Raw genomic sequence first — 19,552 nt, 5'->3', positions numbered from 1 at the left:
GGGTATAAAACCATCTGATATTTTTAGAAGACTTAAGGCACAGTTTGGGGACACACACTTAAAAAGACTCGTGTAAGATTGGCATAAGCAGTTTTCGGAAGGACAAGAACTAGTTGAAAATGAAGGTCACCAATGTTGTCCTAGGCAAGTGCTACTGTTAAAAACGTTCTCGTGGTTCACTGCCTTATCAAGGGCGACCAGCCTTGTTAACAATTGACCTTAGTCTGCAATTAACAATTGCAGAAATTGCTTCTCAGATCAGAATAAGGCATAGCAGTGCTCAGGCAATCATTATTGGCTATCTGGATTTAAGAAAGAGGCAGCATGATGGGTCCCTTGCCTTCTCACCAAACATCAGAAGTTCTATCAGCTAGAGGTGTGCCAGTGGTTGTTAAGTCATTACCAAGCTGAAGGAGAATTTTTTTTCCACCGAATCATGATCTGCGATGAAACTTGGGTGTACAATTACACTCCAGAATATTTTTTCTTTTTCTATTTAGCCTCTTGAACCACCATAAGGTATTACTTCAGAGGATAATATGTATGAATGTAAATGAAGTGTAGTCTCGTACAGACTCAGGTCGACCATTCCTAAGATATAAGGCCAACCACCAAAGAACACTGGTATCCATGATCTATTAATTAAATCCTCATAAAAGTAACTGCCTTTACTAGGATTTGAACCTTACAACGCTTGATTTCAAAATCAGCTCATCTGCAATGTTGAGTTCATCGCTAGACCAACCTGGTGGGTTATACCCCAGAATCAAAACAGGCAAGTATGGAGTGGCGAAAAAAAGGGAGAAACTGCACCCATTAAAGCCAAAACTCAACTGTCAGCTGGAAAGGTACTGGCCACAGTATTTTTTGATTTCAAAGGAGTTTTGCATGTCGATTTTCTCCATGAATGTCATATAGTGCATTCTGCAAACTACTGCCAACTTTTGGACACAGCAAAACTCGCATGTCATCAAAAAAGATATCAATTCAAATTTGAGATGTCATTCTGCTTCACAACCAATGCTCAGCCCCATGCCATGGCTCAAACTCAAGAATTTATTCTGGACTACACTGGAGCACTCTCCTTACAGTCTGGACTTATTGCCCTGCGATAAGTCTGGACTTATCACTTTGGGCCATCAAAAGGACTTGAAGTCATGCCCACATTCATTTTACGATAGTAGGATCAAAAAGCTACCTATCCACTGGGAAAAGTGTTTCCAAATGAGGAAATTATATAGAAAAATAATATTGTATGTAATTTTATTAACCTTCAATAAATTATAAAACAAAAATTCTGGTTTATATTTGATTCACCCTCATATAAAATAGTTATTCTTGAGTAAATTTTATTTCATTGTATTAAAAATTTGATAAATTTGATTGCATTCTGTTGAAAATGCTTATTCTCTTATTAATGATATAAATTTTTTTATTTATTTTAGAATACTTATTACAAAATGCTTAGAGGTAAAAATTTACCAATATATTCCCAGTACAATTTTCTAAAAAAAAAATTATGAATGAAAGTTAAATTAAATTTTAAAAAGAAATAAATTTACTATCTAAAATTATACAGGATGATTGAAAAGGGCTTTAGAATTTTGAAGGTGTATAGAAATTTATTCAGAATACTTATAGAATCAATTGAGGTGCCTCTTGTAGCAAAAAGTATTAAGTTTTGACTCATGTATTGCTATAGTAGAAATTCCCTCATCTTGAACACGATAGCATTCAGTTCAGCTAGAAATTGCTACTTCCACTAATACGGAATACGTTCACTTTGTTTTCATGAAACAAAATATGTGACTACAGTTCAATGTAATTTTTGTACCCTGTATGGTCAGTTTCCTCCCAAGAGATCTACAATTTGTGCTTGACACTTTAACCAATTCTGTTAGTATAAACCTACAACTTCATGTTTTTGCAAATTTAAACTTATATATATATATATATATATATATATATTCAATATTGTAAAGTACTTTTTCAATCAGCCTAAACAGTTTAAGCTTAAACAAACTTAATATGAATCTTCAATACCTATATTATGCACAAAGTTCATAATTTGCTGTTTAAGGGAGAAAGTGAATTTTTAAAAACTGCTATTTTTCAAGAAGCTGTATTTAAAGATTTAAACAAATTTCTCACTTAGTACTTATTTTAATATGGTATTTTGAGAAAACAATTCAGTAGGTATATGATCAATTGATATAAAATACTTACTTTTTAATCTAAATACATAATATATGAACTGTAACTAGAAAATATCTTTTTGTATTTTAAATAACCTATGAAACATGTTCACTAAATTTTTACTAATATTGCTCCCACAGGGTAAATGAATAAAAGTAACTAAATCTTTTCAAAACTCATGCACTATCACTTAAAATAATTATCTAGTACAATTTTTAAATCAATACCTAAATCAGCAGGTTTGATTTTCTGACTTTGACTGAACTTACGTAAAATTCAAAACAGGGAGTAAACAAATTCTATGTACAGAAAAACAGTAAAGCAATAACAATTTTTTTAAATATTTCAATCAATCAATTGTATGCACTACTATAAACCGATTAATGTAAACAAAACACAAATACACCTTTCTACATATGCATGAAAAGATATCCAAAGCCAGAATTTATGAAGGATAAATTTCTGAATAAAAAAGAACTCCCAATTAGGTAATACAAAACATTTCTTGTCAACATGCTTACCTTGGTAACAGATGCAGTCTTTTCTCTCTCCTGTTTTAATTCTTGCTGTAAAGTTTCACAACATGCTTTAGCCTCCTCACAAGCCTTTTGAAGATTCTTACTCTGAAATAAAGTAAAGCTCTCTCATTAAGACCGCTTAGTTATGAATATTATTCATTCTTAACATAAAAAAACATTCAATTTTCAACTGGCAAAAAGTAATGCTGTAAGTTTTTCAAATGAAAAAATCTACAAATTTACTGTGAAACAAGAAGCTCAAAACTCTCCAAAAAATAGGTTTTTCCAAAATAGCAATAGTGGTTGCTTTAGTATGCTATTGTTGAACCTGTGGATAGTCACCTGCAGGAGGCTTAAAGTGGTGGTATAAAGGTATTGATGGTGAAGATAATACATAGCTTCAGGATTGAAAGTCTACATTGAGAATGAGAACTTTTTACATCTGAAATAAACACAAACAACTCTTGGTTTTACAGAGTAAATAATCATGCATAGACTAGAATGTATGACATTTATCTGAAAACTTCCTTGTACTTAAACGTCAGCAAGTAAGCTGAAGTTTTCAAGGTTGATTTATTTCCTAGAGTGTTAATTTATGTAGAGAAAGGCTAGTGCGGTAAGATATTCTTTTTTTAAATAAAGACAGAGATAGCCTTTAATAAAGCAATAAGGTTTATCACTTTACTTTTGATTTGGTATGGATATGCTATGTCGGTTTTCTTAGTCTCTTCATCCATAACAAAGTAAATTTGTATTGTGTGGATTTGGCATTCTATACCAAACTAGCGCGTAGTATATAATGAGAGATCTGATGTAGTTATTAAAAAGAATATGTTTTTCCATATGTAAATCTGTTAAATTGTGACTTTTGTTCAACTGCAGACAAAAGCATGATTGTTATTTATTCTTACATTAGAAAACAAAAATTTAGCAAAAACATTACAAAATGGTAACTTAGGAGGCCCCTCAGTCACACAGGTCCAGTTAGATGGAAAATGGCTGATATGAATTCTGTTTTTCATCATTGGACTTGAAAGATATGGCACTGCCATTGCATTAATTGTTGCTTGTCTTCAGGTTTAAATAACATAACTTTGTTTCATAAATTGTCTTAATACTTTTGAGAAAATTATAACCTTGATCCTTATAATACACAAAGAATAGTGGCACCAATTCAACTTCATTTTTCTTGCGATTATCTGCCAGGATCTCTGGGATGCAAAATGAACAAAATTTTCAACTTCCTATTCTTACTGTAAACATTTCATAAAAAACAGAAAATGAATTTCTTGATAATTTCTCATACCATTTTCACCAATGAAAATGTTTGAGATAAATTTCATGACAGAATTCAGCACCAACAGAACAAACATCAGTTATATGTAGTTTAGTTTTTCATGTGAAGCAAACTAAGACTGAAAGCAGTGAATATTGGAACTGCCACAACCATTTAAATACTAATAACAATCAGAATGATAATATGAATGAGGCAGTGAACTGTAAAACAGACAGACCATGTCCTAGGGCAGTGAAAAAAATCATTCCATTTGTATTGGCCTTGAAATTTACTTTTCAAATACCAAACTGATAAAAACAACTTATATCCAATTTTTTCTAACACAAAACATCATTATCTTATACACATTACCACAGTAAATAATAGAAAAGAAAATGTCTTAAATTACTTTCTGCTGAATAGTTATACAACGCTATGACAAAGTGCACAGATGATAAAGAATGTTGTGTAGAATAACAAGAATACTCTTTTAGTTTCTGAAGCAATTAACAAAATATTATTCATCTTTCAATTAAAAGTGCTACCATAAAAAAATTCTGTATGGGTCATAATGGTGAGAGACAGGATTAGCATTCATACACCTTATACTAGAATAATTAAACATCTAATTGTAAATATATCTGGAAAAGTAAAATACTAACTACACAAAAACAATACCTGTTCTTGCCAATACTCTACACTCTCTTGTAGTTTCTGTATTTGTTTATTTGTGTCTCGGCGATGCTTTTCAAGTTCTTCACGTATACTATCTTTATCATGCTGCAATAGTGCAACTTGGTCTCTCTGAAATTAAAAACAGAATCGGCTGGCTAGGAAAAAACTATACTACATCAAGAAGTCATTTTATTAAATTTCAGAATAAATGTAATAAACAAGTACATGATTCACAGTTACACTATCAATTCAGTTCCATCTGAACTTACAAATGTAAATTCATAGGAATTATCTCACTGACATATATTTATTGTTTATAAAAAATGAAAATCTGCAACTAGATGCGTATTTTGACTGTTTAAGCTTTTCTCTTTGGGTATTAAGATAAAATAAAATAAAATATTGGCATGTTGCAGTATATAAGCACAAACACTCATATGCTGTTACAAAAAATTCTTCCTGTTTTATTAAATTCTTTGTAAGTGTTGATGTTTTTATATTTTATAAATCTTGTATTATAGATACCTTAATACAGATAATTCAGAATAATAATATACAATTATAATAGGATTTTTCAGAATAACTATTTAAAATTTTAACACTTTTTATGTTCGTCTAACTCAGTAATATAAAGAGGCATACATTATTTTCATAAATATTTATGATTATAGTATTCATATCTATGAATATTGATATCAGTGACATTCATACCAATGATTGTAATATTCGTAGCAATCAATAAGTTGAAACTAATTTAGGTTGGCAAACGAGACAAGGGAAAACATCGATTAGAAAATCTATACATGTTTTCTAATCAAATTAGTAAGAATGTGTAATAAACAACCTAATAATTATAATATAAAAAATAACAGTACCTCTTTGATATATGAGGGCTGGGTGAAAACTTCCACGCCTGGATAAGAAAAACAACATTTTTCTGGGTAGATTTTGATTTATTTTTCAACATAATCACCATTAAGGTCTGAACACTTAACTCACCATTACACCACAGCACTTATACCAGTTCAGTACATCGATTTATCAAACTCCTTAAAATAACCATCTAGCGGCAATAACTTCATTATTGATCAAAAATCACTTTCCTCCAAACCAGTTTTTTAGGGATGAAACAAGGGATAGTCACTGGGAGCCAGATCAGGTGAATATGGAGGGTGTTGGAGCAATTCGTTGATTTTTGCCATTGCAATGAATGAAGTGTGAGCTGGGGCATTGTCTTGATGGAGAAGTACTTTTTTTCCAAATGTGGTCATTTTTCCTTAATTTCATCACTGGGATACTGCAACAGAGGTGCATAATATTTTTCATTTATTTTTCACCCTTTTTAAGATAATCAATGAAAATTATTCCACACGCATCCTAAAAAAACAGTCGCCATAACTTTTTCACATGAAAAGTTTTTTTTTTTTTTTTGAGCAGATTTACCTTTTTTTAACCTATTCTTTTGACTGCTGTTTTGTCTTGAGTGTGGTGATAAATTCAAGTCTCATAAAACTTCACAAATTGATGTAAAAATTCTTCTGAATTACACCAAAATGTTTTTTCAACACTGTTTTTGGTCAGGCATGAGCAAACGTGGCCCATCTACCATACAGCTCGTTCATGCCCAAATATTTATATAAAATAATGCGTATGCGTTCTGTTGACATACCTATTGACTCTACTAACTTGTTTACTGTTACTCGTCGATCTATCAAAACGATTTTATGCATGTTTTCTATAACTTGAGACACAGTCACATCAGAAGGGCATCCACTGTGAGGTTCATTGCTAGTGTGTGTTTGACCCATTTTAAACTGACTCAGTGTTTATTTGTTGTATTTGACAGAGAGGAATCTCCCAATGTCATATCAAGCTCTTCTCTAATTTCCTTTGCACTTAAGCCTTTCAGGAAAAAATATTTAATCACTGCACGACTTCCAGATTTTTGCATTTTCCAAAAACAGCTTAATTCTCCACACCGACAGACTATAAATACTATATTAAGTGATGCAGTGACTTGATAGTCTTTTAGTAAACTAATGAAGAATGGAACTGTGCAATGTTGTCAAGAAATTAAGTGTACTAATGCCATCTTTCTGTGAGATCCCCAATACTTTTCACCCCGCCATTGTATAGATCAGAAAAATTGAGAAATTGTTAATTACGCAAACAAAAAAAAAATGATCCTTCTTTTCAAAATAAACAAAGACCAGATAAAATAACTATTGTGGATATGCATCCTATCATGTTCATTTTCAGTCATACAAAATCTAATTCTAAAATCAACGTTTTATTATTTTTATTACAGTATCGGTTCACTGTAAATATGAGATGCAGACAATTAAAATAAAATCACATCACTCTAAATGAATGTTTAATTTATCATAATACATATTCAAACTTTATTTTTAGTAAGATCATTTGGAAGTAAACTGATAAAAAAAAAAATCAATCAATATTTTTTTCTTTAATGACACTTGTTTTTTTTTGCTGCTTGACTTTCAGTATTCAGTAATGTTCGGTTTTATTTTAAAAATACAATATTACCTTCTCTGGTGTTTAATTTGAACTATTTTTTTACAACATCAGTAACTGAAGAACAAACTATCACAATATGACTGTTGCAAAAGTTGAGAGTTCAACACCATTTTTACAGGATCGTTCACAGAGTAATAATCTTTTTTCCAATTCAGATGAATCTTCTAAACAATTAAAAAATTGTTTAAAAAACTTTGCTTATTTTTTTGTATTTTTGTACTGCATTCAGTTAAACTTCTGAGCAAACCTTATTCCAGTACTTTTTTTTAAGTAAAGGAATTAATTTCTTCTCATACTGAGGTACAATTCTATAAAATATGTCATTAATATTTAAATTTTTAAGAACTAAAAAATTTGATTAACTTTTGTTCAGTTTTTCTATCAATAATTAGCAAATTTGCAAAGAATTTTAAAAATGCTGCTGTGCCCAATCATGTTTATATACATAAGTGTGTATAATATTTTTTCGTTTGCTCTGCCAGATGCAAATTGTAACAGATTTTCACAAAACTTGATGGAGGTGATTAAATCTGTTGGGAATAGAGCCCTATTGATTTTAAGCGAATCGGTTCATAGGACAGAAATTAGAGCTAAAAAAAGGGGTATTATTATTATTTTGATCTTCTCTATGATCTGCCACCACTGAATTAAATCATGCACTTAATTTAATGCTTTTATGAAAATTACAGCTCCTTTTAAGTATAAATCAAATATTAATTCAATTATTTTAAAATGTATTGTATAATAAACATTATTTTTATGACTACAGCAACAATATTAGACAAAAAACGCAAAAAAATTAGCTTTATATTTAAAATAAAAAAGGTAGTTAAAAATATTTTAGAAAAAGTTATGGTAAAATGTGCTTTCAATAAAACAGTGTGTGCTATGATCTATCATATTTGATTTATACTTAAGTAAAGGAGTTTCATAAAAGCATTTAAGTGCATGATTTAATTAGTGTTAACAGAATGAAGAAGACCTTTTTTTCGACTTAAAACTGAGCATAACTCAAGAACATCTCAACCAATCTTCACTAATTTTTACATGTACAACAGATACACAACTACAGCATATTTAATGAAATTGATCTAGTAGTTCTGAAGAGTTTCAAGCCACAAGATTTTTTATGTAGGTGTGTATATAAATACATAAGGAAACCCCACTTTAAGTGAATGGTATTTTCATACTCCTCATACCCCAAATATAAAAGAAAATTCATTTTCACCCCCCCCCCTCACACCATGTGATTGTAATACTTTACTTTTCTTCAAAAAGTCAGAAAAACCCTATTTAGCTACAGTGCTTTAGTTTCACAATAATGCAAAATGTGATCTGGTATGAAAGAAAGAGGTACATGTCCAAAAAAATCAATTTTTAAATTTTAATATTTTGAACACATCATGACACTAAGCTGATATGAAATATAAAAAAACAAAAAAAAACACTAAAACAGTGAAAGCAACATTAATTTCAAAAATCATTATCATAGTGCAACATCCTCCCTTTCTTTCTTAACTATAACTGGAGAACAATAGCATAAGAGGTACGTTCATAATAAACAGAGGATGATATAATAAATATCAGAGAAGGATTACTAACAAAAATATGCTAACTCTAGAATTTCCAAACTAAGTTTGGAAAACTAAGAGAAACTTAGTTTCTTAGAAACTTATTCAAATGTTTCTGATACATACTAACTTGAAAAATAATGAAAGATCAGATAAAAATAATAAGATTCTACAGTTTTGTAAAAATAATTATTAAACATAAGCAAACGTGTAGGAGTATCTAATTAAATAATATACAATGACACAACAAACAGAAAGGTATTTTTTTAAATATTCCAAGGCCAACAATTTATTCAGATAATTCAGAAATTTAAATAACCATGGTCTGGATAAATGCAGATATTTTTATATTATTCTTTCTCTGTCAGGCACCTTTTGCAAACATAACTATAAAACTGGCAGAAATTCTATATGACATTTTGCATCGGTTAAAAAATGAAGAAAGTTACATTTTTCAGACAAAGGATATTTTTAGTCTACAACATTAATATACTAATACATCAATAACATGACAATTTAAAAAAAAGAGAACTATTCTTTCTTACGATCCCAAGTTTCAGTAAGATTCATTGGTTTGTGTCACAAAATAACCGAAATAAAACCTTCATGTAAAATGACTAATATCATTCCAAGTAGAAAGGAAGCAAAGTTTTAATGACCAGACTTTCCTTTACGATATTTAATTACATAAAGATAAATATTAAAAAATGTTAATAAAAAAAACAATAACTAAATACGCAGTTAATAATAATTCATGCTGTCTAACAAGTATTGACAGTCTATGTGCACATTGCAGATACACAAAACACACTCCTAGAACAAGTTCATATAAAATAGACTAACATTATCTTGATTACTGGCCTTCACATTTTCCTAATTACATAGTATAATGGCAAATTTCAATACAACATAGAAGCTCATTAAATCAGTAACAGATAGAAGCAAACTGAAATGTAATTTGTTGGCTGATAACAGAATATAATAGTTAACAAGATGAGTTGATGTGATTCAGTCATGGTAGTTTTAAGCATTATCTTATGCACCGACTCAATTGACTATATAGTAAAGAAAGGGTTAAATATTTATTTTAACATTTAATAATGAGAATTAGTTTTTTCAAACTGATAATGTAATCTTCAGAAAGAAATTCTTGAAAAGTTATGTATGTAACATAATGATTATTTGAAAAATAAACAAATTATTTACAGGAATGTTGACAATTTAAAAGGAAACATACCAAGTAAATAAATATCAAGAAATACTACCTGAATATATTGTTACAAATTATACTGACTAGACTGATACTAAGCAGTTATCACTACTAGTTTAAAAAACTGTATAGCAATTATATAACAAACAATAGTTTACTTATAAATAAAAAATTATTTTGTTTAGTCAGCTGAATCATATTTTAACTTAAGTTATTCTTAGCAATGCTGACTAGCACACCATACATCAGTTAATCTGTTTAGAAAATATAAAGACACAACAAATACAAAATTGTTTACTTGACATAATAAATTACTACTCTGTAAAATTTGCCATTTCTATTGAAAATCAAAAGATGGAATATTTTTAAATAATCATTCCCTGTAACAAAATTAGTAGTTTAACAATTATGTCAGTACAAGCACTATGGAAAATTTTTAGAAATCATTTTTAACATTATGGTTTGTAGTCAAAGGTTTTGTTTAAGTTGGACATCAACATTTCAATAAAAGAGATTGGTCTATTACACCATAAACGATTAATTTTACAATTTATTTTTATCTTGCCAACAGATGACAATGAATAGAAATTTAAGAAAATCAGTCACATGTATATTAAACAGGAGTTGGGTGTACTACAGCATCTACAATGAAACCTTTCTTGTTTGTCATATAAATGACTTCCCATGGACATTGTGGCAAAAATAATGTTATGGACTGAATACAATTCATTCACTGTCCTTAGAGGGATTTAGAAGAGGACAATAATAAACTAGTTCACTTAACTGAACCATTTAACTAATACGTAACTAATGAAGATGCTTGCAACTGGTTTACTACAAATGGGATGCTTTAAATAAAAGATAATTAGTTTTTAATTTGTGATTGTTTAAATTAATTTTAATTTTTAAGTAAATAGAAATCTTTGTGATGACAACGCAGATTAAAGCAACATTATACAAAGGCAGTAAATAAATAAGAAACAAATACATATCCTAAATCCATGTTAGCAGTTTATAAAATAAACTATAGTAATTAAAGGAATTACAATACTATTACAGTTAAATATCAAATTCTTGTCAACATTACATTTCTTTCAATAATTGCATGTTAACTCATGCAAATTAACAATAATTCTGTTTAGTTTTTAATATTAATAAAACTCAATGTACCAGAGCGGAGTTATACTCTTCCAAGGCACGATTATTTCTTGATTTTCCAAGCAACCTTCTATTTCGCTCAGCATGCACTTCCCTACGGTGTCTCTCAAATTGAAGTTGTAAATTTAATAGCACCAACTGATCTTTACATAACTTTAATTCATTCTCTGTACCTGTTAAAAGAAATTAGACAATGTTCACAACGCTCTGAACTAGTGTGCAAGTATATTAAAACAAAAATTAAATAAATAAAAAAATAATCAACAATATGATACAAGATTTTTAAAAATAATTTAATTTATCATAATTTTGTCTCATTATTAGATCAACAAGAACACCATGGGTATAATTATGTTAAGTAGCCATATTGTTAAATAATAAAAGAATGCTATTTTTTTATTGTGTTAAATGCCATGTATGTAGATGGACCACTGAATATAAAAATAGGACAGAAAAGACTATGGAGGTAGAAGAATTTTCGATGACAAGCAATTAAAAATTTTGTTAAGTCTTTATTATTGATGTTTAACAATAATATCAATTGCAATGCTTAACATCATTATTCAGTTCAGTGAAATTATTTCAGTCTGTGTTACTCCATACAGTAAGATACAGTTTTATAGTTCATTTTTATAACAATTTTATTCAGTGTTATTTTCATTAATTTTAATTTACCCTGTGTTTTTGAGGCAATCAGGTTTCAACAATAAGTGATTCTGTAGTGAAGCATATAAATCAGGTAAACCCTTGAGTAGCTCCAAAAAAAAAGAAGAAATCAGCAACATATACGTAACTTTAAAACAGGATAATCCTGAAACTGCAGTCAGAGACAATGCTTTTGGAAAGCAAGTAAAGCAACATGTGTTAGTGAAAGAACAATTTTTAATATAAGAAACATAAAATTGATGGTAAGCATGTTAGCCCTAAAAAGACTTAAAAGCATGTGAAAACAATTGAAAAGTTGGGACAATTCTACTAAAACCGCTATCAGAAAAAAAGTCCATTCATTTTATTTCAGTAATGAACTTTCTAACTTGAATAAAATATTAAATGCCACGAATACAGATTCTGAATTGCCAAATTTTTCTAAAAGAACACTACATCATGTTTTAAAATAAATGAATTTTCATTTCGTGTCCAGAAAAAATAATTCTTTATTCATTGAATGCAAAGATATTATTTCATGGCATAGAGAATATTTAAGAGCAATTAAGTGATTTCATGAAGAGACTAAGACAGTTTATTATCTAGATGAATGGTGGTTTATGGGTATTTGAAACCACATCTTCCTAAGAGTATCACAAGGAAATGAATGCTAACAATTTTATGCAGTAATTTAAAAGTGTCAAAATTGTTGCTGAAGGATTTGTCATAGTGCGCCTTACAATCACCTGAAAATGAAAAAATTCCAAACACTTTTACCCAAAAATCAGAAATTGCCGAATGGTCAAAATCAAAGAAAGTCGCCTATACCAAAGACATGTTAAAAGTAGAACATAAAGAAGATTATAAAAATAAGTTAAACATAAATACATTCAATACAAAGTAAATTAAATAACAAAACTAAAAAATTGTGTTGTGTTGTGTCTTCCCATACCATTCCAATTTTAACCTGATAGAATTGATATGGGCACAAGTCAAAGGCTACATTGGGAGTAATAACACATTTAAGTGAAATAAAAAATCTACTGATAGGTGTTAAGAGTCGATGTACATGCTTGGAAAAATTATATTAACATATAATTAATGAAGAAAGAAGCAAGGGAAGAAGACAGTTGTGTAAAAATATTAAAGATATTGTGAAAAATTTGGGGAACGATGACAATAGTTCAACAGACAGCAGCTTATCGAGCATTGAAGAATACATTTAGGTAGCAAATATTTTCACTGTTTTACTTGATGAAATTTTAATACAGAAGTAATGTACTTTCTTAAAATTTAAAAAGATAAATACATAACTTTATCATACTTTTCTAATTTTGTATTAAATAGTTATTTTACTTCACTTCTATGTTAAAAGTAAAGCTTTTTTTCTTGGTTGGATTGCACAAAATTAAATTAAATTAGAATCATCATGCTGCTATGTTTGGGTTTGTTACTTTCATGAAACAGATATTTATAATTACAGAATTTTAATAACTCAAACTCATGTATGTGTTTTCTCTCATCAGCCAGCTCTGTATTTTTCTTTATTAGCAAGACAGTATATGCTACCAAGAAAAATCCACCTTCTGAAATATCCTTTCCAAAGATAAATTCTAAACAGGATTACTGGGATGTACATAAAATTTCAAATAAAGCAGAAATATTATGTGTTGAGAGCTACATAACTATCAACAAAATAATATGAGGGCTGTTTTTTTTTTCAACCTCCGTTGAGCTATAAAAAAAATGCACATCGACATAAAATGACTTTATTACTAAAAGTTAGGTAGTATCTAACTTATTTCTCTATATAATCGCCAAAACAATTGCGGCATTTATCATATCATGACACCAGCTTTCTGATGCCCTCTTCAAAGAAGTTGGCACCAGAGAGATACATCTTGACAGCCTCCTGAAGTTCTTCATTGGTAGAGAAGTGTTGTCTGCCCAACCATGCCTTCAATTCTCAAAAGAAGTGAAAATTACTAGGTACTACATCTGGACTATATTGGATGGTCGAAAACTTCCCACTTGAATTGTCTGAGAAGGTCTTCAACGTATGTCACATTGGCATAATATGGTCGTGCATTGTCATGGATCAAAACCATGCCAGATGAGAGCACGCCTCTTTGTTTGTTCTGGATTGCTCTGCAGAGACGACGTAAAGATTTACAATAAACTTCTTTGTTATTATTGTTCTCTGGACCATAAATTCCACCATGACACCTTTATGGTCCCAAAAACTGTGGCCATTGTTTTCCTGTTGCTCAGTGTCTGTTTGAACTATTTCGGCTTGTTTGACGAAGAAGTGTGCATCCACTGCTTAGACTGTTATTTGATTTCTGGATTGTCATACTGGATCCAATTGTCATCACCAGTAACGATAGACTTTAAAAACTCTTCCTCCTCATTATCGTAACGCATAAGAAACATTCAAAGCGAACATCATTCACTGCATTTTGTGATTGTCATTCAACAATTTAGGAACCCAACATGCACACAGTTTCCGGTATCCTAGGTCTTTTTTAGTCACAACTGTGTACAGAGAAGACCTTGCAATTTCAGCAGAAAGTTCACTTATTGTAAATCTCTGTTTGTCGCAGACAAAATCATCAATACAGTCAACGAGGCGTACAATAGCAACAGACTTCATCATTGCCCACCTTCATCATGGGCATCCGTTTGCCCTTCTTTAACTTTCCTACACCATTCCCTTATACTATCATCACTTACAAAGTTTTCACCAAACACTAGGCTTATTCTGCAATGGATTTCAGCAGCACTACCTCCTTCTACTCACAGAAAACATATCACAGTTTGCAACTCACACTTGGCAGGAGCATCAATTGTAGCAGCCATGTTCAACTGCCCATAGCTCAGTTCAGACTGGTACAATGGAGTTGGGATTGGCAGAGGGTGGTAGGGGGGCAGTGCAATTGCATGACATGCAGACCTGGCTCCTGCCTATCTCTTGTTTACTTAGATGCACGACTGCAGAATGAAAAAATGTATGCCTCACATTAGAAAGCAATGATAAATAATGAAGATTATGATACAGATTACTGAAATAAATGATATTTTAAATTACGGTTTGGTTTCTAGAAAGGACTAGAAAGTACTAATTACTGTTTTCTGCAAAATTAAAACAATTTTAAGCTTCATGATTATCAAGCTTACATAAAACATAATAGATCTTGACTGCATCCATCACATACTGTTAATAATTTAAAAAATATATTATATTCATGAAAACAGACTCTGTATCAATAGAAATTATTAGATCCTTCCTAGAAAGAGAGAATAGAGAACCAACATCTATATGAAAAATATATCTGTAACTGGAGAAAAAAAAGGTAAAGAAATACAAATGGTTTTTAAAAAATTATTAAAATGTTACACATTATTAATTAATTATAAAGACCACCAGTATGTGGCGCAAAGATTAAAAACAATTTTATAATATAATCAAAACTGTATTGTACAACACAATTTCTTTTAGTTTAATAGTGGCTGCAGGGCATGCCTACGGCATACTTCCACAGCTAGGCCCTCCAGGCCGGCAACTCGGAATGGGAATATAAGGTGTCCAAAATTAATTACCTCTTGTGTAAAAATAATATTTTTTGAATGATGAAAATTGATACAAGAAAGTTAAATTAGAAATTTAACTCTGAAATTGATACTAACGAATTAGGATTTTCTGCTACTAATCGGTACATTCCGGTGCCTACTTTTTGGTTATAGTTCATTATTTTATGAAGAAAAACAATAAAAAAATTTTTAAAACACCACTCTTAAATTAAACGCACTAAAAGGGAAAAAATAATTTCATGACGGTATCTCAGAATAGATTTGACAACAAGCTTTGATAGTGATATGTAAGATTGTGAAAGTCATGGCTTCAAATTAAAAATTTAATGTTTTTGCCCATTTTTTCTTATGCATGTTTGCACCCCTCTTTTGGCCATTCATCACACATAAGAAAAAATTGGCAAAAACATCAAATTTTTAATTTGAAGCTATCACTTCCACCACATAATCTTACATATCACCATCAAAGCTTGTTGTCAAATCCATTCTGAGAAACTGCCCTTAATTATTTTTTAAATTTTAGTGTGTTAAATTTAAGAGTGGTGTTTTAAAAAGTTTTTTATATATTTTTTATTTGCAACTTTTTATTCCTGATAAGATTATAGTTTACAGCTGTGCTAGCGCACAGGTTTGAGTGTATTTAACGAAAGATCAGATCGGTATGATTTACGGTGGGCGAATGCAATCAAAACATAGGACTAAACGATTTAATTTCTGGATAACCAAGATCCAGTCAATCAAGAGTGTACCTGATGTGGTAAACAATTAGCGTTCAACCTGCTGATACATACGCAGTTTGAATTGTGAAAATCAGATAAGCAGTTGCCAAGATATTACAGTGGCACCCCATCGCACACCCCCTCACCAACCTTCTCCGAACAGCGCCCTGGGGCACTTGAAAATATTATTATCTGACGGGTACCACTGGGATGGATGTGTTGTCCACAAAGGGGTTGAAAAAATTTTTCTGAGCACTAGGACCAACCGTTTGAAATATTTGCAATTTTCGCCCAAAACTTCAGATCTGGTTAAAAAGTACTAAATTTTCCCAAAACTTTGATATATATATATATATATATATATATACGGTATATCGATATATAATAATATAACAAGTATACAACTGACTTCCACGATGTACTAACGAATCAGGATTTTCCGCTAGTGATTGGTACATTCTGGTGCTAAGCTAAGGGGGACACATACATATACAAATACCCTTTAGTGGGGGTAGGACGTAATGTATACGATTTCTAAGTTAAAAGTACATGGGCAAGTTTTCAGTAACATTATTTTTTCCATTTTTAACGTGTTTTAGAATTAGAAATCCAGTATACAATTTTAGTTTGTTTATTCAACACAAAATTTTATGAAATCTTTTCTTTAAAACACAACCTCTTTATGTCTATAAAAAAATAGACATTAATTTCTGATAAATTATAATATTATTAATTTAAACATGTATCGATTATCCAATTCAGTACTAAATAAAATTTAATTTTAAATATTGGGACCCCCATATAAAACAAAAATGGAGTATTGCTGCAGCAGGCTTGTTATGACTGTTTATAAACGACATTGATAACATTACATTCATAGGATTTGAAGACAATTTTTTAGGGCAGTAAACTATACAGATACTTAGTAGCTGTCACACACGAGGCATGTTTTTAAAGTAAGGTCCATTTTGAAATAAAAAAAACTGGTATGTGTGGAACTACGTTTCGCACGAGATTTGAGTATGACGTCTTGCAAAGGTCGACAATATTCGTCGACCTTTGATTGTAATGTCGCAAAAAAAAAAAAAACTTGTTATCCTTATGAAGTAAACACATGTTTTTTGAGAAATGAACAACAGCAAGAAAGTTTGAAAAAAAACATTGATGAAAAATTGCATAATTTTATGAATTGAATTGAATCATTATTACTGAATTATCATTATTTTCGAGTGGAAGAGAGATGGATGCGGCACAAACCAAACGCTTAGGCCGATCATGCCTCTCTCTTGCTTGTACGCTCAGCTCAGGCGGAACGGGACAATGAGTCATGCTTTTTCGTGCATGCTGCCGGCGTTCATCGATTTATAAGATGTTGTCACATCAAAAACAAAACTGAAAAGTATGAAGATTTATTACTTGCACATAAAAACTACATTTATTTACTACATATTTCAATAACTGCCTTCAACTTCAACACACATTTTTCATAGCATTTCTCTCTCTACTTTCTTTAATCCCTCCAGAAGTTCTGCCACTGGCAACTTAAGCCATGCAGTAACACCAGTTTTCAATTCACTGTCACTATTAAACCTTTGTGATGCAAATGACTGTTCAAGGTGAAGAAAAGAAAATAATCACTGTGAGCTAAATCAGGACTATAGGGTGAAAGATTGAAGATTTTCCAATAGCCTCATTGTCTGATTTGCCATGCAAAAACAAAATCCTGCAGTATAGCATCCTGTCATTCTTTTTTATAACTCCTCTAAGATTTTTTAAAGTTTTTCAAATATATATCATCATTCATAGTAGTTCAGTGATCACTAAATTGGACAAGCAAGACAACTTTCTTTTTGTCCCAAAAAAACAATAAACATAAGCCTCTTTATTGAACATTCTTGTTTGAACTTCTTCTACCTAAGAGATTATGAATGCCATGCACTGACTGATGCTTTGTCACTACATTCAAATAAGAAATCTAGGTTTCATCTCTGGTAACAATGTGATCAAATAATTCAACACTTTCATTTTCATAACAGCGCAAAAATTACAGTGTTGCAGCAAGACTTTTTCTTAGTGTGTCTCAAGTAACATCTTGAGCACCCATCTGGCATACTATTTTTCAGTCAAAACTTCTTAAATCAAAGATCATGAAACATCAAAGACAACTGTGTGATATGGTGAAATGTTTCAAACCTTTACATCTACTTTTTCAATCAAATCATCTGTTATTACAGACAACTGGCCACTACATTCTTCATCATAATTGTTCATTCCTTTCTCGAAATGAAAAGGAGCACCATTGTCTTACTTCAGCATCACTAACAATATTCAACCTTGCTTGTGAATTTCAACTGCAGAATGTTTTTTCCATCAAACATCAGATTACTCCTTGTAATTCACACTCGGCCGGATCAGAAATTATAGCATTATAAATAGATGAACATAAACTACTAAATGACTAAACTATTGCTAAAATAGCTGACTATTGACTGAAATACATCAGCTATGCAAGCACCATCTGTTTACATGGCGGCAAATTCAAAACAGACTTTCTTTGTCTTATACATGTGACACTAGTCCTTAGATGATTATACACAAGTTTTGGTATATTAATGGTATTTCTGTTTCTATAGTGCATGGAATATCATAGTGAATAACATTAATACAGAGAAATATTTTAAATGAACCAAAATGACAATCATTATAATAAAAACTATAATCTAGTAACAAATATGTGTGCATATATATTTTTCTAAAATCAATCCTTTCAAACCCATATCACCTCTGTACTAATGAATATATAATGTAGATCAACTTGATCCACCCAAGTACAGAATTATTAAGAAATATCTTACCTTATTTTGTTGATTTTCTACAAAAGTACTTTCACAGAATCCCGCATCATCAGTTATATTAAAAAACTTTTTGTATAAGAACATGTTAAACATAAAATTATTAAAAGGTTAAAAAATAAAAGATTAAAATACAAATACAAAGAGTAAATCATTACTTAAATAGTATCAGTATTGTATTTGGCTGAACACATGCCTTGCATTTGTGTTTGTATTTTAATCTTTTAATATTTTTATGTTTAAAATGTAATTATACAAAAAGGTTTTTACATACAAATGTTGATGTGGGATCCTGCAAAAGTCAATTATTGGTATTAGTTTTTTATATATTTCTCTTACTGCGTTTGGTGGTTAAGTTGTTGCTTTTTGAGTTTAATTGGCACAGTGGTCAGTATGTTGATGAATTATTTGATTTTGCAGAAATTTATACACACACACACACACACACACACACATATACAGAAATATCCTAATAAAAAATTTAACTGAATTATATTTACTAAAAAAAAAAATGTACTTCTACACATTATATAAATATGGAGATTTACATATTTACTTGATTTAACGAATGTTATAGCAAATATCTTAAGAGATTTAATAACA

The 19,552-nt window shown here is 30.3% G+C and overlaps 1 protein-coding gene across 3 annotated transcripts in view; it reads right to left on the bottom strand.

The window, feature by feature from the left end:
* The window catches only part of Tsc1 (tuberous sclerosis 1 protein hamartin), a 92,106-nt gene that overhangs the window by 16,305 nt on the left and 56,249 nt on the right, over positions 1–19,552 (bottom strand). For all 3 annotated transcript variants that reach the window (XM_075372478.1, XM_075372480.1, XM_075372479.1), the window contains 3 exons: positions 11,155–11,315; positions 4,669–4,794; positions 2,718–2,819 (listed from right to left, as the gene is read on the bottom strand). In XM_075372478.1, coding sequence (XP_075228593.1) covers positions 2,718–2,819; positions 4,669–4,794; positions 11,155–11,315 — 389 coding nt within the window. The remainder of the gene's footprint in view (positions 1–2,717; positions 2,820–4,668; positions 4,795–11,154; positions 11,316–19,552) is intronic.

The sequence above is a fragment of the Lycorma delicatula genome, chromosome 8, assembly GCF_047948215.1.
Source record: "Lycorma delicatula isolate Av1 chromosome 8, ASM4794821v1, whole genome shotgun sequence".
Classification (NCBI taxonomy): domain Eukaryota; kingdom Metazoa; phylum Arthropoda; class Insecta; order Hemiptera; family Fulgoridae; genus Lycorma; species Lycorma delicatula.
The sequence above is the reverse complement of the archived record's forward strand: the minus strand, read 5'-3'. Positions and strand labels throughout refer to the sequence as shown.